The sequence below is a fragment of the Haliotis rufescens genome, unplaced genomic scaffold (genome assembly GCF_023055435.1).
Source record: "Haliotis rufescens isolate VD_foot unplaced genomic scaffold, xgHalRufe1.0.p SCAF_7, whole genome shotgun sequence".
In the NCBI taxonomy this organism is placed as follows: Eukaryota; Metazoa; Mollusca; class Gastropoda; order Lepetellida; family Haliotidae; genus Haliotis; species Haliotis rufescens.
In genome coordinates, this window is record NW_025964361.1 from 39,165,121 (window position 1) to 39,189,651 (window position 24,531).

Sequence of the window (24,531 nt, forward strand, 5' to 3'; positions counted from 1 at the left end):
CTCAGTAAACCCATGCCATCACAAGTATAATGGCGAAATATCGGACGTCAGGCAGGTCATCATTGCGCAAGGGCTTCTGGGATACGTATAAACTAATTAGCATTTAGCATAGTATTACAGTGTCATGTTTATTCATTCATATCATTGTGAGGTGACTTCAAGGTTAAACTGCCTGAAACGCTTCAAGAAGCTAAACCTGTTACGTCACTTGAGTCAGCTGTACTAAGATGACACGATGACAGTTCCGTTTGGGCGTGACTGTATTGCAGACAGTGCACCTTTGTGGTAACGCTTTTTAGTGCAGTATGAACAAGCCATTGTCTCCCGCTTGTCATGATGTGTTTAAGGCTTTAAAGTTTTTTTTATGATATTTCTTCACACCAAACCAGATGCTTTGTTTGTTCCTGGATAAAGCGTCTCTTATGACTACATTAAGCTTGGTCACATCACACATTTGGCTAAAAGGCGAACGGAAAAAAGCATTGTGAAATTTAATTGTTTTGTGATAGGCACCTTCAACCAAGTGCGTGACCCGTGAAGATCCGGGTTTGAATAGGTCTTCAGCAACCCAAGCTTGTCGTGACTATGCTTGCGAATAACGGGATCGGGTGGTCAGACACGCTGACTTGGTTGATGCATGTGATCGTATCCCAGTTGCGTGGATCGATGCTCATGATGTCAATCACTGGATTGTCTGGTCCAGACTCGATTATTTACATACTGCCGTCAAATAGCTTGAATATTGCTCAGTGTGGCGTTAAACAACAAACAAACAATTGTGTATGTCGCAAGGTCATCAAGACATGCTTACGTAAACAGGAAAATGTGGCGTCATGAGATTCAAATACTTTCAGCTGGGTTAAGTAAAAGAAACGTTTTTGTTGTTGAATACGACCACGTGACTTTGTGGTTACTGCGCTTGCGCGTCATACAGAAGGACCCAGTTCGATTCTCAGAAGAATAAGAGTGAACGAGTTAGATATTAGTCGTATCAGCTACACAGAGACAATAGAAGACTTGGAATCTCTTTGATATTGCTTCAAATTTGCTGAGAAATGTCGCCAAACTGAATTTATCTTCCCCGACTCGCAAGACATTAGTAACGACAGAACGCAACAGAGACGTATAGCATGGTCGCAAAACAGGTTCTTCCTGAGGTCTCTGGACATGAATGTCGTGGGCTAAGAGGTTATTGATGGACTGTCGTCCAGGTGACAAGGTAGAAACACACATACATACGGGTTGTACAAGCTGATACTGTCATCAGTGTCAGTGGGTCGAGGCCGTAGATCACCACGTCAAACCATACAAGCAGCGTTACCTACCACGTGGTACCAATCCATGCAACACCTGTCAGGTGGGAGATGGACTGACGGAACATCACAGCATATGGAGTAATAGGTTGTAAGGTAGTTGTGGTCTTCAGGTTGATCGAGGAGACTTCTCAAGTTACATCTGTATATGATCAGTTGGCAATTGCGTATTATGTTTTCCGTTGCGCAAAGCGGTTTGCAAGTTCCGGTTTAAATAAAAGAAGTCGATCACTGTAGAAACTATTCTCTTTTTCAATTTTGTCTGTTTTATTATCCTTCTCTTTTGACGGAGATGCGAATATAGACATCCCTATGACTTGCCATCTTTAACATGGTCTGACCCCTGAAGATCCGGGGTCGAATAGGTCTTCAGCAACCCAAGTTTGCCCTTTAAGGCGACTTCGCTTGTCGTATAAGGCGACTAAGGGGATCGGGTGGTCAGGCTCTCTGATTTGGTTGATGCATGTCTTCGTAACCCAATCACGTGGATCGATGTTCATGATGTCAGACTTGGTTATTTACAGACCACCGTCATATATAGCCTGAATATTGCTGCGTGAGGCGTTAAACAACAAACAAAACAAATAACGTGGCTGTTATTGATACGAAAGGGAATATGGGAGGATTTTGGTCATACATATTAAACGTGGGACGAAGGACAATACTTATGTTGATGGAAGTGATCATCACAGAAGACACTTCGAACACATTCACTTGTGGCCAGAATACAGACCGGTGAGGCTTCCATATTGTGCACCAGTTAGAATAGACTAACATTTAGTCTCTGAAATCTTATATTACACAATATCCTTCTTGACTCTAAAAATATAAAAAATTCCCTATGCTGATTTCCCTATGCTGTGGAATAGAGCTAGCTTGAGCTGGCTAGACTTGCTTTTGTATGCATTTCTAGATTATTATTTTTTCATAAAATAAATATATTCCACGGTCATGGTGCAGGACTACAGTTAGAACTGACACAACGAAAGCGAACGTGAATGTCTGTATACAATGGTAACCTGAACGTCAAAGCGACCTTCATCTTTGAACTTGCAGGTCACTCTCCCCGGCGTAATGTTTCGAGACCCCCAACCTATAACCCCCCTCGCATCAGTGTACCGCCCATGTTGCAGGTGCTTGTACGTGTTTGTCGTCGTCAGCATATCTGTTCTGTCATATTACCCTGACAGCTGATCCAAACTGTGTTATTTCTGCACGCGTGGAGCAGCAGTGTACTTTCTAGATACACCTAGTCAACTGGTAAATGGTCTCAAACGTCCATCATTAGTTACATCATGTCTAGGGCATTTACAAAATTTTCTGATTATATATCACGTGACATGTTCAAATTATCACGTGATACTAGACGTCTACTTCATTTCACTTATGACCGCTGGTTTGGCTGTGGGTCTTGTAATGGCCGCTACCTATACCACTAAAAGGGTTCAAATTAGAGAATAGAGCGGAAACGACCGAATGTATGTAGTTCCGCGGATGGCTCTTATTCTGTTCTTGTCTGGAATGCCACGTGCTTTCTCCCTCGATGTCTATGCCTGTTTGCATTTGTTTATTTGTTTCGAACCACGATGAACATACTACGCCCACACAAACGAACTACCGATAGGGACTATATCTCGTGTGGGCTCCAGTGATACCCTTATATGGGTGTACAAGGTGCGCGTATGAATACAAGGAAGTTCAAGTTTTACCCAGTCATTGCTAACTCTATTTTTAATACCGAGTTTCTAAATCTTACATTCACGTCATGACAGCTTTTTAGTATTAAAATTTTATTTCCGGAAAAGCATTTACATATTTTATTTGAATACATTGTGAAGTTGACAATTACAAAGCGTGGTCGTCTTTAGTTGCAAAAGAACATGCAGGCGTTAAAACGTCACGGAATGAAAATTAGTCGAAAAGGTGGTCACGGTGTCAAGATAAAAATGAAAAATTAGCTTAAAATAGTTCATGGTTTTAAAACTGTCATCATTTCGACTGGCATAGGCATCTCCGGCAGTCATGCTACTGACTTGTCGCCTGGCGACAGGAAGGCGATAAGACGACATGTCTTTCCAACATCCGCGATGTGTTGAGAGAATATAAATGACAAATGACAAGGGTTATATATTCTTCTTTTAATGGCATCTCAAAGGTGACAATAGGGTGTTTTCGGATGCACAAAAACTCCAGGAAGCAGCGTTGAAATAATTGAAGAATGTGACGTAGGTCTTTGAATTTCGGATACAGCAGACATTATATTTGTATGCCGAAGACGTTTATCCCAAAAAGAATGTATGTCTCGACGTGCGGAATGTCTCTTAAATACTATAGGAATCTGTTATCGAGAAACTCGGCTGTTCTCATATATTCCCTCTGATTCCAAGCTTCATTGTCGACACACCTGGATTTCAAAGTAGTGAGTGAGTGAGTTAGTTGGGTTTATCGCCGCTCTGTACAGTATTCCAGTTATATCACGGCGTGTCAGCTTGATGTGGGAGGAAAGCCCGAAGTGATGCAGGTCTCAGACGTTTACCACTTTGGTGAAACTCACGAGCACGGGTTTGGTGCTGACAAACCTAGAAACATAATGGGGGCGAACCAGGATTCGAACCCACAATCATAGGTTTCTGGCGTTCCCAAGGGACGCAACTCTGCACGCAGCGATTTTCGGTGCCTAAGACGACTGCGTCACCCGCACCTGTTCAAAATAGACGGAGGCACTTTGAAAACAACTTTGTTCATCTAAAGGTTTATTATTCGTCATTGAATGATTTTGTACGTTGGGGGGGAATAATATAATGATATTTTAGAACGTTCGCAGTTTCGATAGGCACAATGACGTGTGAACTGCACTCTGGGATACGTCATATTATGATATCAATCTGCTAGAGCAAATCAAAGGACTATAAAATTACAATTATTTCTTTCAAATCGTTTATCATCAACCAAGCGTTTCGAAATAGTATGTAAGTATTGAAACATTAGTACCCACTCTCGCAATTACATTCACAACAATTTAAGTCGAATTTGTCCTCAAATTAGCCTTGAACATTATCAGATATGACGGTTTCTCACGTTTACCTCCATGTTCCTAAATATGTTCTGTGTTTCTGCTTCTGTAGAAGTGGTGAGATGAAAGGGGACATAAGTATAGTGCATTATCTATGCTGGTCTCCTCCCTGAGCGTTCTCTTGCATGGTTGCACGTTCGTTGAGCATACTTTCACGGTCCATACAGGAGGGGATTGCGGGGAATTACACACCGGGCGGCCAACAATGGTCCGTGATTTGTGGTAAACAGGGAGGATATTTGGGGGTGATGTATCGCCTGTCGGGGTCGGTCATCTTCACGGACCTGTGTAGTCCAAACCACAGGGAGCTTTACATGAGGGTATTTTGGACGCATAAAGATCAAGAGCTTTTGATATATCTGTTGACGTCTACAGAAAGCGCATGTAGCAGCCATCTTGACAACCAGGGAGAAAATGGGCCGACCATTTGTTATACTGAAGGGAATGTGGGATTGTTTTGGAAAAATAATATTCCCGAAAATGATGATGATTTTTTTCCCCAAAGCCTTGTTCACTGGACATGCTACATGTTCTGAAAAAATAACATGTCGTGGATCCCCAAAACCCTTTCGGAGAAGAATGGGGGAGGGAGTAAGGTTTTACGCCAATTTTATAATATTCCAGCAATATCACGGCCATCTTCCCGAGGCAAACGTGTCGACTAGCCTATATCAAAACCCCAGCCTTTGATTAAAAAGGCTTGTGGACACTCGTGCCTCGGGAATATGTATATGAAATTACAAATGGGCTTCACACACCATGTAGGTAAAGAACCCGGACCTTCGGCTTGTCGAGCAAACGATGTAGCATCGAGGCTAACCACCCGCCCCGCTTTCTGAGAAGAAACTAATCTTGAAGCGCAGACTGCAAAATTAGTCCCGCCTCAGACAGAAGTCCATGTTTAACCATTCTGAATGAGTATGTGGGATGGTTTTACGCCACTTTGGACAGCCTTTCGGTTATACTATATTTTCAGTTTTATGCAAGTGGAAATCTCAAAGTAACGCAGGCCGTAGATCTTTACCACTTTCGTGACACTGGCTTCGAATAAATTCTTGTTATAGTATTTAGTTAGTCCAGAAACAATTGTCAATAATTCATGAATATAAATCTTACGTTTATAGCTATATTTTATTTCATCGATTTACACATTGGCTTTGATGTCGTGTGACAAAATATGTGGAGTATTAAAGTAGGTCTACTATGAATTTGGCCTCGGGCATCGTGTAAAGGTTTTTACCGATAGATCGCAATGATGGTCGACACAACTGTGTGCCAATAGGCGCGCCCGAAGTATGTCACGTGTCACACTCCATTGCGCGTACATCTGTGGTGTTTCTGCGTCATCAACAAATGTGGAGAACGGGGTATTCGCTTGTGGGGATCACTTGCGTCATTTGTACATAAACACATTTAAAATGTTTAGAATTTGGATACGCGTAAATAGGAAGACGCACACGCATGTACGTACGCGTGCACATACTTACGCACACCGTGAGAGTAGTATGCTACAGATATCTAGTATTAGCTATCACTTCAGTAGTTGTTGGTATTTGTATATTTCAAATAATAAAATAATAAATATGATCAGCTGATGTGTTAAGCCTTTAGGAACACATTAATTCAGTACCGTAGCACTAAGTAGTCACAGAGAAAAAAAACTTATGGAGGAACGGATGGGGGAATATGGTAACTGCAGCTCAAGGATGGAAGGGTAACGGCTGAAAGGGGGTACCCTAAATTATTCAACCATAGCTGGACTAATAATTTATATGAAATATTAACATGCCTGCTTAATTAACACTCATGGTAACAATTTGACCATTAGTGGCAATGGCAGCTGTGATAGTACCAATATAATAAGACACTATTCCTGTGACAACTGATAATTATGGTGACTATTGAAATACATGCTCAGAACCATGATAGTATTTATGATGATTGTTAGTATCTGAATGTTAATAATGATAATAAGGACAAGTTATTTTGTTTCCAGGAGATTCTGATGACAATCGGAGGTCAAAGAAAGTGTTGTCGATGAAAAGAAGATCAAAGTCGGCCAATCTGGCTGGTTTGTTGGATACTCTAGCTGAGAAAGAAAAACAGAAGGATTCAAACCCAAAAGGTTGGTTTCATTGTGCCAAAATATTGCACCTTTATTTTCAAGCATATCAATTTTGGATGAATTACAGTGTTGTGTTAAAAAAGGTTCTTCAGGAAGAATTGACAATTATAAAAGAAGGTAATTTGCTTTTAGATACTCATGTTTTTTTTTAAAAATTCATAACATTAAAACATTCTTCAAACAATTGCTTAGCATTCTGAAAAATGAATTTGCAAAAATCTAAAAAAACAGAAATATAGAAATCAATTTTCAAAACCATGTTTCTGCAAAGTTCCCAACTTAAAATAAGGTTGTTATAAGATATACATGTATTGTCCTTTTTATCACCAAACAAGTATGTAAAAAGGCCTACACCTGGTTGTAATAAACACTACTGAAACTGTTCAGCCACACAATTGCCATTATCTGTGCTACTGTCATATATATATACTAGTCCTTCCAAGCAAACCCTGTTATTTCAATAGACTGTTATTGATATGTATAGAATGAAACAGAGGCTCTAAGGGTATGATAATGAAAGAGAGGCTACAGATTTATAGAACGACCTGGTGTGTGATTGAAGCTTACTCTATAGGGGTGCGATATGTTTGCGACAAGGACCTGCCACGCCCACAACTGTGGTTGGTGGTGCATGAGAAATGTCATTCCCCCAGTCATCCTTTGACCTTGGCGACAGAAACTATTTTCCACGTGACTGCTACTAATGTTCTATTAAATGTATTTTGAGGTTTAAGTTCTTGCATTACAATGTGTTAAATATTTATAAATGTAGTGTAGCGCAAGCCATTAAGTACATTTATAGGATTTTTCAAAATGTTATTGTGGTTAAATCATTTCAAAATTTCTACTGTGTTAGGCTTGTGATAATTTACTGAACAGATAAAATCTATTTTCAGTTTGATGAATGAATGTCTTGTATAGATATCAAATTTATTCAGTGCTCTCAAGTTATTTATGAAGTCAAAGGAGAAAGCAGGAATATTCAGAAATATTGCAAATATTTTCAAACCACATATTAAAATTACAGAACTTGAAAACAAACAAACAAAGAATCAGTACCCACTGAGTGAAACAATATATTGTCCAAAAAAAAATAGTTCTTGAATAACAATGATAACAAAATGTTTAATGTAAAGCATGAATAATTCAGACAGAAACTGATATGGCCATATATCATAGCAGAATGTCTGGTAAATAATGTATATGTATATCATGGTCATGATATTGAATGGTATTTCATTCAACAGAATTCTGACACTCCCAAGTCAAGAATATAGGTCAAAAACATCCACCCCCACATTCAGTCAGGGCAAACATCCTGGGGTCATGTGGGCAGTTGAAATAGAATTAGCTCGAGGGTGGATCTATCATTTATGTCATTAGCTCACCAACTTTACCTGAGTATTGTTAGGACAGGGGCTAGTCGATAGACTCATCTTTGTCTCTTGGGAATTTGTTCATGTATAAATAAAAGAAAAATTTATTGTTATATTTATTATTGTTAATTATTTTTTCAAAAAAAGATTAAAATATTATTTATCTATTATTTATTATAATTATTGTTGTTGTTATAGTCAATCATTCTTTCAATTATCGGTTATACTTTGAAAAGTCATTTTCCTATCTAATACGATAATGTTTTGTCATGTAAATATACCTCCCACTAGGCTGTTAGTGACAAGATTAGTGAAAATCTGGAAATATGTTTTTTACAAAAAAATTGTTATGTTACATAAACCGCAAGTCAAAATTATCAATCAGCTAGTTTGATCTAACCCATTGGTATTAACTCGAGAAACATGTGGCAGATACTAGCAACAGTACCCAATATCCCAATCTTAGCAGTATCTACACCTACTAATCTATATAAACACTCCCCCTCCCACCCCCACCCCCACCCCCACCCCGACACACACACCCTCCCCACTGTCAACAGTTTAAACTTTCATGTTAACCTTTGACCCTGGTCAGGCATGCTCAATCAGCTTGTATTGGTTTCACCAGAAAGTGTTGCACTTTCAGAATCTATGATAATCCATATTTTAATCCACTTTAATCTCAAACATCTTCGGTGAGACACCTCCATCCAAAGAGAGGGCAAGGCTGACGGCCTCTAGTCAAGGTGATTTGGAGCTAGTATAGAGATGGTGTGATACGAATGATATTCACCCTATCCCAGAAGCCTTCGGGCAATCATGATATGAAGAATATGTGCCACTGGCTTGACTTGAGGTGAATATAGGTCAAGTGGGTAGTGTTCACAATTGCATAGGTGTAAAACATTTTTTTATTAAACTGTTAAGGTGTTCAACATAACTTATAGCCCCTGTGGTTGTGTGAGGGAAATACCTGAACTATATCTGTGACATGCTTAAAGTAACACAGGTGATTTATTATTCAAACTATATACATTGTGACTACACCAGGATATCCAGGATACAGAGCTACAGATAAGCAGCGTATTTGCGTAAAATACCCACCGAAATATTCAAAACCCAATTACTTTCAATTACTTTCAATGCATGCAAGCTAATTTCCGAAACACAATTATGAGCTAATTTACTTTCCGAGTCAAGCCTATATATTTAGAACAGTTATATACATCTAAAACATAATTTCATTTAAAATCAAAACCCTAGAGTAAAACTTCAATTGCTCAAAAAGTTATCTGGAGCTCAGAGGATACCAAACTGAGTGTCCTTGGCAAGCATTTTGTGAAAGTATTGTTATTTTGCTCAAATTGGTCAGTGAAGTGGAAATTGTCTCTTCAAAGGCATAACATTACTTATTACTATATCACATGAATTGTGAAATTTGTAATTCCAATTTGGGAATTTAAACTGACATTTGCAGCAAACTTAGGGAAATGTCAGCCTCTCAGCAGGTTGAGATTTATCTCTGGACATAGGATATTTGCGCAGTATTGAAAAATAGGAATACAAGGAACGAACTAAGTCAAAAATAGTCCTAGATGACACAAGTGATATACAGTTAAACTATTCTATTCTAAAGAAGTTAAAGAACATCCTATTCTTTCATATTACTATAGTTAATCTGTCATGGCAGAAGAATCAGGGTGATCTTGAACTTCTTTTGAGTTTTGTTTGTTTGTTGTTGGTTTTTTTTGTTCAGCATTCAGCAATATTCCAGCTATATGTTGGCGTTCTGTAAAATTCTAGTCTGGACCAGAAAATCCAGTGGTCAACATCATGATCTACAATATTGACCAAGTCAGTGAGCCTGACCACCCGATCCCGTTTGTCACCTCTTTGAATATATGCACTGCAACTTCACCTTATAAATACACTGTTAACAGTCCACTTAGTGTATAATGTGAAATGTGTTATTTAGGTTGTCAACCTTTTAGTTTGAGAAATTATATCATACCCAGTTACTGATGTTATTCAAAAAGCTTTTATGTGTATATATCTCACCTTTATTTTTACCGCTCCATGTGAACAACTTAAAAAAATACAAACACATTTTGTAACAGATAAAACTATCAGTTTACATCAGGTGTAATAACAAACACATCTGTATTGTTATAAAAGTCTGAAGTCTGCAGGTGTCAGGGGACATTAGATATACAGGTGTATAGTAAACATAGGTATGGTGTAGGTATAGAGTGCCAGCCCATGACCAAATTCCGGAGTGATAATAGAATTATGGCTTCAGTTGTCATCATATGTAGGTCACACACAGAGTGAGGGTCGGAACTGGTGACCTTGCTGGTTGAAAGATCTGTACAATGTTTACATAGCTAATAGCTGGGATGGGCCAATGTTTGACAAGATAGGTAATATAATGTTTTTATTGACTAGAGGTATGTATTATATTTATGGACTAGGAAGGTAAGATAATCCACCTACTTTGGTGATATTCTTTTTTTAAAACATGATACAACAGTTTGTAAAAGTATAAATCTTAAAACAATGTTATTCTTATTTGATTTAGGTTTAGATTATTTTAGGTTTATTATAATACTATACTATTACTTACATGCTATTTGTATTGACATGTGTGTTAAAGAAGAGATTTGAAAGTTTTTTGTTAAGGAAATTTGAACACTCAGCATTTTTAAGTAATAATGACTTGTCATTTGAACAAATGCATTATGTTTTAAAATGGCTGCTTACTAAAGAAGTGTGAGGATTTTCCTTTCTTGTTCAAGGTCGGGAAAGAATATATGTTGTGTTGATGAGTGTCATTAATCTCTTTTCGACTGAGATGTCATTGTCACGCTTAGGGCAACACCGCTGATTTAATGGCAACCAAATCAGCTCGAGTCCCAGCTCATGTGGTACAAGTAGGATTTTAGACCATATATGATAGTGAGTGAGTGAGTGAGTTAGACATATTCCAGCAATATCATTGTGGGTGACACCAGTAAAGGTCATCACACACGTGGGAATAAAACCCTCTCTTTGAATAAATGAGCAAACACTCTATCCGCTGTACTAGAAGACTAGTGCTATTTTCCATTTTCATGTTTGCTAACAAATCAACAAATATGCTTTCTACATTCTTATCTAATTTTTTCAACATTCAATTACGATAACTTAACTTTATTTTTAAGATACTATATGCCAAGTTTCTGTCCCAACTAAATTATTAATGCATTTCATTCCACTTTTGAAATTATTTTAATATTTTATTTCCTTTCACACTGTAAATCATATCACGATACATTGTCTTTTGTGTATATGAATAATATCTAACCAATCACGTTAGAATCTGAATATTGTGTGAATGTCATGTATGTTTGAGGACACAATACAACGTATATCACATTTCAACCAAATGTAGTCACCCACATGACCGTGAAAACTCAGGAATTTTATCTATGCTAATTATTCTGTCCTATCTGAGGCATTTCAAAATCATCTTGAATGCCTAAAATATTTTGTAACTTTAAATTTACACTCACTACTGATCTAACACTTAATGTTATGGACCTTGTGTGTTTCAGTCACTATAAGCTACACAGTGAATGGAAGATTGTGTTACTTTTTAGGCACATAGTGACAGACATTCGATATGTCATTTACATAAAATGTAACTCAATAAATCAGACTGTCAGTGCAAGGAGACTATTAAATACACAATCTCTACTTTATGTAAGCATATTTCACATGGCTTGCATATTGCAGAAGCGATTTTCTAGAGGTTATATAAAAAATGTATTGCCTCTTGAAATATGTAATAACATATTTAGGTCACTAAGTATACACCACTATACTAATATGTAGGTATTACTATATAACAAGATGGTATGGCTCACAGTTGCCTTTATTTGGTGTTTGTCAAAACTGTTCAAGCTCTTTCATTATTTAGCAATTTAAAAATGATGTGATGTCTTTATCTTTTTAGGCCAAAACAAAAAAGTGTGTTTCTGTTTTTATGACCAATGTTAATTTGGAGCCCCTTACCCTAAACCAATTTGCTTGGTTGTTTTTCCCAGTTGGACCATAGCTTTTATCACCAGCCCAGTATTATCCAGACTGTAGGCCTCTGGCATAAATTTTCTATAGATATCATGATTGTGTTCATATTAAAGCGGGCTTTTACTGACAAAATACTGTTTTTTAAAGAAGAGTTTTGTTTTAAAGAAGAATGTTTTTTAAACAGATTAAATTACCAACCAACCATTTATGTATGGGCTGAAATAAGAAACACATATCGATGCCAAAAGCAAATTAATACTGTTTTAAAAGAACAAAAATAATTATTTTTTTGAAATAAGATTAAAATGACAAATCAACCCTATATTTTGACTGCCTGAATAAAGAAACACATATTGATGGCAGAGTCAGATTAACATATATTGTTTTGTTTTGTTTCCTGAAACCTTCTGTCACATGGGTAGTGTCATGTTATAACTATAAGCAGAAGTAACATCGTCATCTCGCCCTCTTTATTAAACAGAACAGCTGCTGTCAGTTATCTGCTCAAAGTATCTCAACTAACACCATCAACTGTGTCCATTGTTAGTAGAGAGCAAGTCTGTCCTTCACTTTTAGCACTGTTGAGCAGCATTGCCCTCAGTGGATCTACAGAGGATCTGAATATAAAATATCACAGGGCCACGGATAGCCATACTATACTGACTGTGCTGATTACATTTAAAAAATCAGTACAGTCAGTATAGTATGGCTATCCGTGGCCCTGTGTAAAATATACATGTAACTTGTTTAGGGTTTTCGTAGCGTCCCTCTTTGTCAATTTGGTAAACGCCCATAGCACTTATTACAGCAAATACGGTACCTTGTTACTTGAAATGCCTGTATCATTTGGGGATATATTGGTAATTTGATACTATCAGGTCAAGATATGCCATGTGAGTGAGGTCATGGGTAACATCATTTACACCTGTTTATCCATGTTTGTTCAAGTTTTCAGTATTCAATAAAAGGTTTGTAAATTTATATTTATGACATTGAGAGAACCTGATATTTAACATACTGTCAAAACTCTTGTAATAGATTACTTCTAGGTTTTCACTGTACACAATCAGTGTTACATCCTGGAATTACGTACTCAGTGAGAGTCTGGGTCCTGTACGTTCATGTTTATTTATAAAAAGAGATAGGAATGACCTAATTTGTGACCTAATTTGTGAAATTGCTTCGATGTTTTCTACAAACAAAACATTGTGCAACTACCAGTAAATGGCACATTATCCTCATGACAGCTTATCTTTTGGGCATGATTTAATTCATGAATTAATTAATGATTTGTTGCTTTCATTGAATATTGAATAAACATTCTTTAATTAGTGAAAATAATGATTTCCATAATATTAATATTTAATAGTATATGAATAAAAATATAGCCTTTGTTCAATTGTAAGGGCTTATGTAGAATAACAAAAAAAAATATGTTACTAAAACACCAAAAAATAATGATAAGTAATATTTGTAAAAAGATATATGAATCTGAAATATTATCTGGCAAAAATAATGTTAAGTAATATTGTTAACAATGATATGAATCTGAAATATTATCAGACAACTCATGCAGTGATGTATTAAACCTAATACTCTTATTGTCTTATCTACAGTGTCAGACAAGCAGTGGTTAGTAGTTGTAAAGAACAAACAGTAACTGATCCATATGGAGCCTATCTTTCACAATATCTTGCAATGATAACATATCCACTGTGGTATTCTTAAAACTGACGGGATTTTCAGATAGACCCCTTGCTGAGATAAACAATGGGGTCATAATCGTAATGTGACATTGTAAAAGTACAGTCTGTGAAGCCAGGGACTGACACAACCTAGTGACACTGAAAAATAGCTCCCTAAGACCAGGATGGTTAACTGTGCGGGGGTTGGTTTTGAATCATTATATTCCTATTAGAAGGGATCTTGTGAGAGGGATGGGATAACATATTGTAGTCTTCAAATAGGGAATTACTTTAAGAAGATGAGTGAGTAGAATGCCAGGATGTTAACAGACCCATGCCAAGATTTGCACAGAGGGAAATATTGCCTATAACGCCTGCCTGATATGACTAATAACATTGTGATATGAAAGCACTCAGTAACACTGAAATGTGGTGATATGAAGCCGTATGATGTAAACCATGGGAAAATGTTAGGATGATAAACCATTGAAAATATCTTTCATGACTTGAATCATTTCATTATCAACTTCGAGAAGACAGTAAGTGTCGTTTGGCTTCTTATAGTATTGGAAATTTGGTTATAGCAACAAAACTGGTTAGAGTGAGTGAGCTGGGTTTAAGCTGCTTTGAACAGTAGCTCAGTTATGTCAGTGTGGGTCGGCTTAATGTTGGAGCAGGGGACATTACGGAGGCTGAGATATGGGCAAACATGGGTGGGATGCAACATGTAGTCGAGAAATGGCAATAATTCAGCATGGCCAAATTTTGATAAACAAACTGGTTTTCAAGTACCGTATTCGACGTAATAAGCACCCCACTCTAATAAGCGCCCACGGCAATATTTGCTAATATATTGGCTAGTGAACAATCCCAATTAGCACCCCTTCCAATTGATCAATGTACACAAGACTTATTTATTCGCGTATAATACGCACTCGTGTGTTATATGCACCCTAAATTATGGGCAATTAAATTCTGGAAAAATATATCTGTCGTATATAAACAATTCAGGCTGTCAGCATAAACCAAGAAATTTATCCTTTAACTCTGTTTTTTTCACCAAAATGATATTCTAAAAAGAGCCCCCTATTTCTAATTTTGAGAGCGCCCTGGGCGCTTATTACGTTGAATACGGTATCCTTGGTTTAATTACAACACAAGTTAACTGGAGTTGCGTGTATTTTGAAAAAAAATTCATATGTGACAGTTTTTCACACTGCTGTATTTAGTGTGCTTGATGTGTGAGGTTTAGTTGACAATACTGTAGAGGACTCCAAGTGTTGTCAGTCAGATGCTTGTTGAAGTCTTATTTGTTTTTAATATTGTAATATTTTGTTTCAGATGGTTTGGTGTTTGGAATCCCGCTGTCAAAGTGTATCGCTCACGACAGAGAAGTTCATAAAAGACAAAGTAGTCGGCCATCGACATCGTTAAAGGTCCGCAGTGAAAGTGCTGATGTATTGTTGTCTCCTCATGGTCAAAGGTGAGCCACCAGTAGTGCTGCATTGTGGGAGATTTGTGTGGGACTTTACAGTATCTTTGGTCCTTGTGTTTTGAGGGAGGGAGGGAGGGATGGATGGATGGATGGATTATTGGACAGATTGACAGATGAATGAAATGTTATAACAAGGAAAATGAATGAATGAATGAATGAATGAATGAATGAATGAATGAATGAATGAATGAATATGATTTCAAGTCATACCAGATAATATCAGATTATTTTAATGGGAAGAGATGTTTTAACACATTCTTATGTATTAATGGTTTTATTTTCAGAAAATCAAGCAGCTCCTCCCAAAGCTCTCTGGACAATGTTCCCCACAACGGCAGCACAATATCCCACAATCCTTCTCATGGGGTAAGCATGCTACTTCCTGTCACACATGGTGACAGCTGGACAGGTTGAACCATTAAGGATATGAAGAAACGTCTACATTGTTGTAAAACAAAAAAAATCAAATTGAAAACAAAGTGAAATAAAAAGGTTTCCTGAGCTGCTGGGCATCGGAAATGTAAACTGAAAATATGAATTCAATAAATATTTGGTATATTTCTTTTCCTCAAAACTGTTAAAAGAAATCAGTAATATCTATGGAATGTTCCAAGTGGGCAAACGGAAGTCTTGAAATATTTGTGATTATTAACCACTTATTAGGTTATAGTGATGGTAGTTGATTACCCAGCTGCACTGCCTGAAGCAGTTTCATATCACTTGCAGTAAGATTTCATAAAGTGATTGCATATTATGTATGGCCATCAAGTAGGGTCACTGAAGCATGATCTACATGACAGATAGCACAGATTACTCAATCTTACACCTGTGAATTCTGTCTGTGGAATTCATAGAGATGAGTTATCTCCCTTGACCTAGACAGATGGCCTCCGTTTTGTGCCTGAAATATGTCAAGCACTTCCAGTGAATATTGACAGGACACCTGGTTACTTGGATTGATGTAATGGGGCAATGTCATAGAATTCCTTAGGTAATTGATTGCATTGGGCAATTATTGACTAATTAAGGTTACTTGGGATTTTGGTTCAGGAAGTGATTAAGGAATAAGGATAGCAGTTAAAAATGAGATATGCCATTAAAGAAACGTATAGATATATTTTAGTGTACTTTTACAAGCTAGTTTTGTTCATGTAAAGAAATAAACACATTGATACAATTAAGTCTAGTTTGTCATACAGACCCTAATGCAAGTCTATAATTCTATAATGCAAGTCTAGATTTCTGCAGTATCAGGAAAATGAAGAGAGTCTCTAGGCTCCTTTTTATTATATTTTTATTAACATAATTTAACAACGTTTTTTTTCTGTAAGATATGTTCATTTCAGAGGCTAGATGTTAGTCTAAATTAAGTCATGAACCTAGTTTTCATCAAATCTAATACTATAACCAATAACATGGACAAATATGATGTAGCATTATAATCGATCAACAATTATCTTGCTAGAAGTGGTATTTGTATGTTCTGCCATGGTGATTGAGCGAAAATAATTGTGTTTTTCTTAATGTGCAAAATTTCCTTTCTTTCAGAGACGAGGAAGTTCAGATTCATTGTCGGAATCGGAAAGTAGTCGAAACACAAGTTCTAGTCTCATCGATGCCCTCTCCCTGTCTCTCACACAGCCTGCCATGCTACTGTCAGAACTAAGGGGAGACAACCAAAGCTGCTATGCCACAGGGGCGCCTCAAGTTCCTCTGATAGTCAATTCCTGTTTTAAACATATAGAAACGTATGGTGAGGATCAGTTATCTTACAGTGCAGTTTGAGAGTAGTTTGTTGCTGACGGTGTCATACACTGTTCTGCAACAAGATTTAGGCTGGAAAAATTTAGAGGAGTTTTTTCTCGGGTAATTAATCAAATTTGTGTGTAACAGTGTAATGGCAGCTCTAGGGGTGACACTCTTCCAAATATGCTAATTTTCTCTTAATAATTTCACCCATCAACCCCTCTGGGAATCTGGGTAAGAGTGAGATCGCAGTAACTTATACTTGTCGTACAAGGGCGACTAAGTTGATGGGTGGTCAGACTCCTCGACCTGGTCATCCATGGCATATGACGTTGCTCATAATATTAATCACCTGATTTTGGAAACGGAAGGCGGGGCCACTTTGGCATCTGTAACTTGAAGACAATAAAGTTCTCACAAACAGAGCTTGTATAGGCTTATAATTATGCCACAACTTTGTATCGAACACATCATATCCCTGTGTTATGGGTTTTCGGACGCTGAAGAAACATTCATAGTTTTCTCTCTAATCACATGAGTAACTGTAAGACATCTCATTCACTTATAAAAGACAACTTTCTCTTAAAAACAAGCCATCATCTGAGTATTTAGAATGTCTGTGTGATGCTACACCCCAGTTATAGCACGAGTAATCGCGATGAACATGGCCGTCCGAAAACATATGATGTCTGACAACCTATGAAACGACAGTAGGTGGTGAGAGAAATGAACAACAAACAAAATAGAATTCTTAAATTGAATGTTTGTGGGACATCTGTTTCAAATGCTGTACAAATACCAGTGAAATTACATCTAGTGATAAGCTAAAGCTTTTCCATGTTCACTGTCAACTAATCACATTAAATGTATGATGCCATCAGTATGAATAATGTCTTCTCTGATTTTTCAGGTTTGCAAGTGCTTGGTATTTTTCGTGTTGGTTCGTCCAAGAAACGAGTGAAACAGCTACAAGAAGAATTCGATACTGGGAAGAGCATTACACTAAATGAAAGTCACAACCCTCATGACGTTGGGGCGTTGTTGAAGGAATATTTTCGGGATCTGCCGGAGCCACTCCTCACTCGGGATCTGTACACGCCTTTCATTTCCACCAGAAGTAGGTCACATGGTAGTCATAACAGGGTATATACTACTATGGGAGACATAATAAAAATAAATATTTTATGTTTAATTTATTTCGTGGACCGGCTGCTTTTCAGTTGGGATGGCGGGCCGTGAAATGATAAATAAAAAATGTGTGACCTTATGTTATTAAACTGCAAGGAAAATGGTAATTCTGTGAAACATTTTAGGTGATTGTTGCTGTAGAGAGTGGCTTATGAACCTCTGTTAAAAAATCTTTTTTTTATCTCCTACCAGAATTAAAAGATGTAGAGAAGCGGTTGTCAGCATTGAGGTTGCTTGTGTCGTTACTGCCGCTGCCAAATCGTGACACATTCTGGGCACTGCTGAAGTTCCTGGCGAAGGTTGTCGAACATTCCAAAGATACTATAGACGAACATGGAAACGAGGTATGTTTTATGAGCAAGAATAACCAAATATTGCTTCACATTCCCACAGACATCATCTCTGAGTAAATGGTCATGGGTTATTATCAAACATAACAAATGGTGTCAGATATGGTATTAGGTTTAGTTAAAGAGAGACAGTTACAGCACCGACAACATCATGTGGTGTCGTGCTCGAATAGCTGGAAGTTCGCTGATGCTCCGTTGAGCAATATTCAATCACTTATCATGTGGTGAATGGCAAAGGGAGACAACTCTGTTTCCATGTGATGACATACAGGCTTATTTATTTATTTATTTATTTATTTATTTATTTATTTATTTATTTATTTATTTATCACAAGTAGAGGTTTTTATTCAAATGGGATAAGCACATATGAAATAATGCCCAATCATTATTCATTATTTTCACATTTTCCAGCTCTCTGGGAATAAAATGGACGCCCATAATCTGGCAACATTGTTCGGACCAAACATTCTCCACAAAGCCAAGTCATCCCCGGACAAGGAGTTCCGGGTGGAAACAACGGAACATGCGGAGCAGAGCAAGGAGGTCATAGAGGTCGTCAAGGAGATGATCGATAACTATTGTCAGTTGTATGAGGTAAGCTGAACATTATGACAATAGACAATTTCCAACAAGTTGGAACCCATTTTCTGTCTAGGTCTAGATGTTATGTTAAATTATCTTTGTGAACTGAGACAATTTTGTGTTTACAAAATTCTGGCTCCAAAGTTCAGGTTGGTAGATCGAAAGAAAGAAATGAAAAATTCAGTTTCAAATATATATTTTATTTCTTCAAAATGTTATTGGAGGTCTTTTAATTCGTATAATCATAATATTGATAATAATATTTGCATCCTGTTGTATTTGTTTTTTTCTGTTTTCCAGATTCCCCCTGATCTACATGACGATGTTATACGGTTGCTAATGGAAACGAACCCAGAGGTTGCAGATAAGATTCTCAAACAACTTGCAAATGATGTTGTGTAAGTAAAGTTGCTGATGCCAAACGTGTTATGAATGCCAGGTCTCTCTTATTTGGAGAACGAGGATTTGATTATGTTAATGTATAGTGAGTTGAGGTGAAATGGAATTGAACGTCGCTTTGGAACTTCTCGCACTTAGGAGCAGACATGTGTGTGTGTGTGTGTGTGTGTGTGTGTGTGTGTGTGTGTGTGTGTGTGTCTGTGTGTGTCTGTGTGTGTCTGTGTCTGTGTCTGTATGTATCTGGGTGTGTGTCTCTGTGTGGGTATGTCTCTGTGTGGGTATGTCTCTGTGTGGGCGTGTCTGTCTGTGTGTGTGTGTGTGTGGGTGGGTGGGTGTTCGTCTGTGAGGGTGTCTCTGTGTGGGTGTCTGTCTGTGTGGGTGTCTGTCTGTGTGGGTGTGTGTGGATGGGTGTGTCTGTGTGGGTGGGTGTTCGTCTGTGTGGGTGTCTCTGTGTGGGCGTGTCTGTCTGTCTGTGGGTGGGTGTGGGTGGGTGTCTGTGTGTGTGTGTGGGTGGGTGTGTCTGTGTGGGTGGGTGTTCGTCTGTGTGGGTGTCTCTGTGTGGGTATGTCTCTGTGTGGGAGTGTCTGTCTGTGTGGGTGTCTGTCTGTGTCTGTGTCTGTGTGTGTCTATTTATGACCGTAGGTATACCAATATATAAATGTCTTTGATTTGTTTTCCAGGATTGAACCTGACCCGGACACGTCTTCGAGTGTGTTTGACGACAGTGATTCGCCCTCCATGCCCCACTCCCCCAGCAGTGATGCCGACCTCCTCTGCCACTCCCGAGGCTACATGGGTGTCCACCAGACACTCCGATCCTCCAAGAGTGCCGACCCTTGCACCCCACTTGCTCAGCGAAAGCCAGGGATTGTTATAGAGGAACGGCGGACTGCAAGTTCCAGTGATGATAGACCCAAAGTGCGTGTAAATATTGAAAAGACCACTAGTCCACTAGTATCACGGAGTCAGCGAACATCTCGAACTCCGATGGTGAAGGTTTCGAGAGACAGTTCTAGTCCTGAGGTGTTGTTACGACCACACGTGGATATACGTGGGGACCGGCCTTATTCCGAGGGATACTCTCACAGTTTGTCCATTCCAAAGCCGAGTTATCTCCGAGAGAACAGCAGCTCCAGCATCAGCAGCTATTTGTCCTCAACAAACAGTCCAGGGGGGTCGGACACCTCAATACAGTGGTCGAATCAGTCACCTCCATCTTCTAGTACAAGCTCACCTCGACCAATACGCAGGTCATCGTCACAGAGGCGACCTTTGAATCTCAACCAAGGTGACGACGCTCCTGTCGGGTCAGCAGAGTGGCAGCGGGAACGGTGGCGCCACTGGGAAATGATCGCAGCTGATAAGAAAGGGGAAGGTTATGAACAAGAGACGCTTGTATGAAAGCTGATGTGTTATGGGCAAAGAATGTGCAATTCCAAATATTTGAAAAATATGAGACTTCTGTGGTATATTACCACTGCTGTACAGATGTGCTGGATTTAATCCGTGAATATTTGGAAAAACAGGTATTCCATAAACTCCACTGCTCAGCGACCGGGAATGATTTCAGAGTTGTGTTTCCATGGTGACAAAACAGGAATACAAACCAAATGCTCAACCACTGTGCGAAATTAGTTGACAATATACAGCTGGTTTGAATGTGCCACTTGGACAGGAATCTAAATCATAATGTCTTTCATATTAACACTTGTTTTTGCAATTTAAACACTAAGGAAATCTATGCAAAAATAGAATATGATGATTGGATTGTAGTGTGTGTATATATATATATGAATATATATATATATATATATGTATGTATGCAAACACGCTGAGCCAGCGATTTGTTTTGTAAATAATCCAAAAACTGCCCCCACTGTCATAAAAGTGCAATCGTTAATTGTATATTAACAATCTTTGTTCTTGTACCTGAGACAAGAGAAGGAAAGGTTAGGAAACTGTTGGTTCAGAATTTGCTGTTTTAAATTTTTTACCTACGACTTTTGATAACATTGAGATTTTTTAACATTTTTATAAAAGCAATAATTCATTATGAAAATTTGTTTTCATCTGTGCAACAGTACAATTACCATTTTCATTTCGCATTCATATGAAAAACATGTCACCATGAGTCACCCATTATTGGTCGTGTGTATTTATAAAAGTGGGCAATTTTATAGCAACATCTGAAACGACTGGACTGTATGCAAATTTCTGTTATTTGTTTTATATTAACAGAGGTTCGGAATAGATGTATACATTTTTCAAGTTTGTTAAAATGCTGATTGTTTAATGTTCCTGTGCTTCAAAGACTACTTAGATACCTCAGATATGAGGGTATGTTAAGTGATGCTTTGCAGAAGGAAAAGAGCTGTTGTAGATATATCATAGAGTTATTTATGATGTACAAAATAATCAACTCATATGTGCCAAAGTGATGGAGAGAAGATAGTTGTACATAGAAATGGTTGTTGCCATAGTTACCAAAAAGATATTAATAAATATGACACACCAGTGATACATGGCAGTCTGTACAGTGGAAATCACAGGGATTTTTTTTGTACCAGCTGTATCTGTCTTGTACCACCTCCTTACTACTCAACACAATCATTGACACATCTAACTTCAAATATAAATATATTGCATATGTTATGACAAATACGCAATATCTAACCTGCTGAAAACATTTTTGTTCAACCGAAGAAAATATTAAGATTCTAATTTAATTTTGTATTGGCCACAGTGGTGGATTGATGACTTTTGAAATGGTTGATTATATATTGATGGAATTTGTTTCATAATTGTTCTAATATTTCTCATAAGTATTTTTACATCATCTTGGTATTGATGTGAACATCAGTAATTTAACTGAGGTTAGAGTTTGTTGGTATGATATTATGCTGGATATTAACATATCAGAGCAAAGTAATCAAAATCAGACTGTAATCAAAATGTAACACAATGCTAATCAAAGATTTATGTCTAGAAATAGCAATTTACATTTCAAAATGGCTACCGGTACTTCAGCTTCAGTTTTGTAGTTATATGTCAGTGCTATTTCATCATTCGTAAAATAAAATGTTTTTTGTTTTTTTTCAAATATAATATGTTCAGTTTCCATGGCAACCATATAAATGAATGCCCTTTATGTTACCCAGCTTTACTCAGGAAATGCCTTTCTAGTCGGACTACCATTGTTAGCCTATAAAAATCATCACACTGAATGAAATATTGATATACCATTTCCCTAACAACTGCATGTAACCAAGTGATGAACTTGTTGGTTTTCCGATTGCAGCAAAATGACTGCATTGTTTTAATACTGATCCCTGTCCCACTCCTTAAACTTAAAGAAGTAAAGTACCTTTTTTTTCTCTAAGAATCTGAAAGTTAAGGTAAATTAAGACACTTATTCTTGAGGTAATGATTCTGAGGACAATTTTTTTGGACTGTTTTTATGTCTGTTTATATTTTAAAATATCTTTCGTTTTTGTTAGAATATACTGAAGGAAATAAATAAAGGAACACATGTAGAAGGAAACGTTTGAAAGATCATAATTGATTTGATATTGCGTATATATCATAGGTTACCAGAGGTTGTCTGTTAATATTATGAACATGCCAGATAGTAGCATTGATTTTTTAATTCATTTTTTTCAGTAATTGAGGCATTCATGCTGAAGACAGCAGGAGAATCTCTTCAGTTGTATTGCTGTTCCCTTACTTTATTCCTTCAGTATATAAACATTGGCCAGAAGAATAAATCAAAATTATACAGTATTACAAGAGCCAGTATATCATGTCAAATCAAGTCATTACTAATATGGAAATTCAGCTTTTTGGTGTGAATATATTATTTTCACATTAATAAAAATTGACGGAAATTAATTCTACGCACGATATTTAGATGTTATATTAGTGACATGTTTTGTTTATGTTGGTTTCCGTGTTGACTTCATCCAAATACCAGTGCTACCAAGAATCTCCTAACAGTCTATACATAACACGTTTGATGTTTCCATGTTGACCGTGTCTTGTTTACCATTACATAATAGTCGTATCCCATTATGTCATAATGCCTGTTTCCATGGTAACAGTATCAATCCACTTGTAAACAATGTCCTGTTAAACTACATAGGAAGTCTTGAACATGAGGATTATCTAGCATAACAATCTTAGCTCAATTTTTGGTATGGCTTCGCCCATACACATATATTGTTTATGCTATAAAAGGGCAAAAATATATAATTTTAAAAATAAAACTTTGAACCTAATGTGATGTGTACTGTTCTCCTTACAACTTATTTTTAGAGATATTGGTGTACCAGAACCTATTGTGATGTGTACTGCTTACCTTACAACTTTATAAGGCCTATGGGTGTACCAGTCCCTAATGTGATGTGTACTGCTTACCTTACAACTTTCTAAGGGCTATGGGTGTACCAGTCCCTAATGTGATGTGTACTGCTTACCTTACAACTTTCTAAGGGCTATGGGTGTACCAGTACAAAATGTGATGTGTACTGCTTACCTTACAACTTTCTAAGGGCTATAGTTGTACCAGTCTCTAATGTGATGTGTACTGCTTACCTTACAACTTTCTAAGGGCTATGGGTGTACTTGTCCCTATTGTGATGTGTACTGCTTACCTTACAACTTTCTAAGGGCTATGGGTGTACCAGTACCAAATGTGATGTGTACATGTTGTCCTTGCAACTTTCTAAGGGGTACATTTGGGGTTAGAGGGCAAATTTAAAGATTCTTGTAATGGTGGCAGCGATGTTACCGAGAGTGTAACGAAGGTGTCACGCGCTGGGAAGGAGCTTGACGCCAGCCAAGCCAGGGGAGACAACTGCCCTGTACATTAATCTATGACACCAGCCAAGCCAGGGGAGACAACTGCCATGAACATTATCTACGGCTCCAGCCAAGCCAGGGGAGACAACTGCCATGTACATTAACTACAGCTCATGATTTTTCATTCTGCTGCTGGCTTCCACTGGCTTCCACTGCATACACTGCAGCCTCAGACTTTTATATTTTAATAATTTTAACTTTCCAGCAGTAATCTAAACTCTAAATCATGCAGTCCAAAATGATATTTTATACATCTTAAGGTGACTTTACAGT

General features: G+C 37.6%; 1 protein-coding gene across 3 annotated transcripts in view; it reads left to right on the forward strand.

Annotated features, from left to right (window-relative positions):
* LOC124144187 (rho GTPase-activating protein 6-like) overlaps positions 1 to 23,675 on the forward strand; it is a 116,165-nt gene extending 92,490 nt beyond the window's left edge. For all 3 annotated transcript variants that reach the window (XM_046513471.2, XM_046513472.2, XM_046513470.2), the window contains 9 exons: positions 6,383 to 6,511; positions 14,982 to 15,123; positions 15,420 to 15,501; positions 16,684 to 16,888; positions 17,792 to 17,998; positions 18,262 to 18,413; positions 18,832 to 19,014; positions 19,303 to 19,400; positions 20,082 to 23,675. In XM_046513471.2, the coding sequence (XP_046369427.2) occupies positions 6,383 to 6,511; positions 14,982 to 15,123; positions 15,420 to 15,501; positions 16,684 to 16,888; positions 17,792 to 17,998; positions 18,262 to 18,413; positions 18,832 to 19,014; positions 19,303 to 19,400; positions 20,082 to 20,802 (1,919 nt within the window). In that variant the 3' untranslated portion in view covers positions 20,803 to 23,675. The remainder of the gene's footprint in view (positions 1 to 6,382; positions 6,512 to 14,981; positions 15,124 to 15,419; positions 15,502 to 16,683; positions 16,889 to 17,791; positions 17,999 to 18,261; positions 18,414 to 18,831; positions 19,015 to 19,302; positions 19,401 to 20,081) is intronic.
* The last annotated feature ends 856 nt before the right edge of the window (positions 23,676 to 24,531 follow it).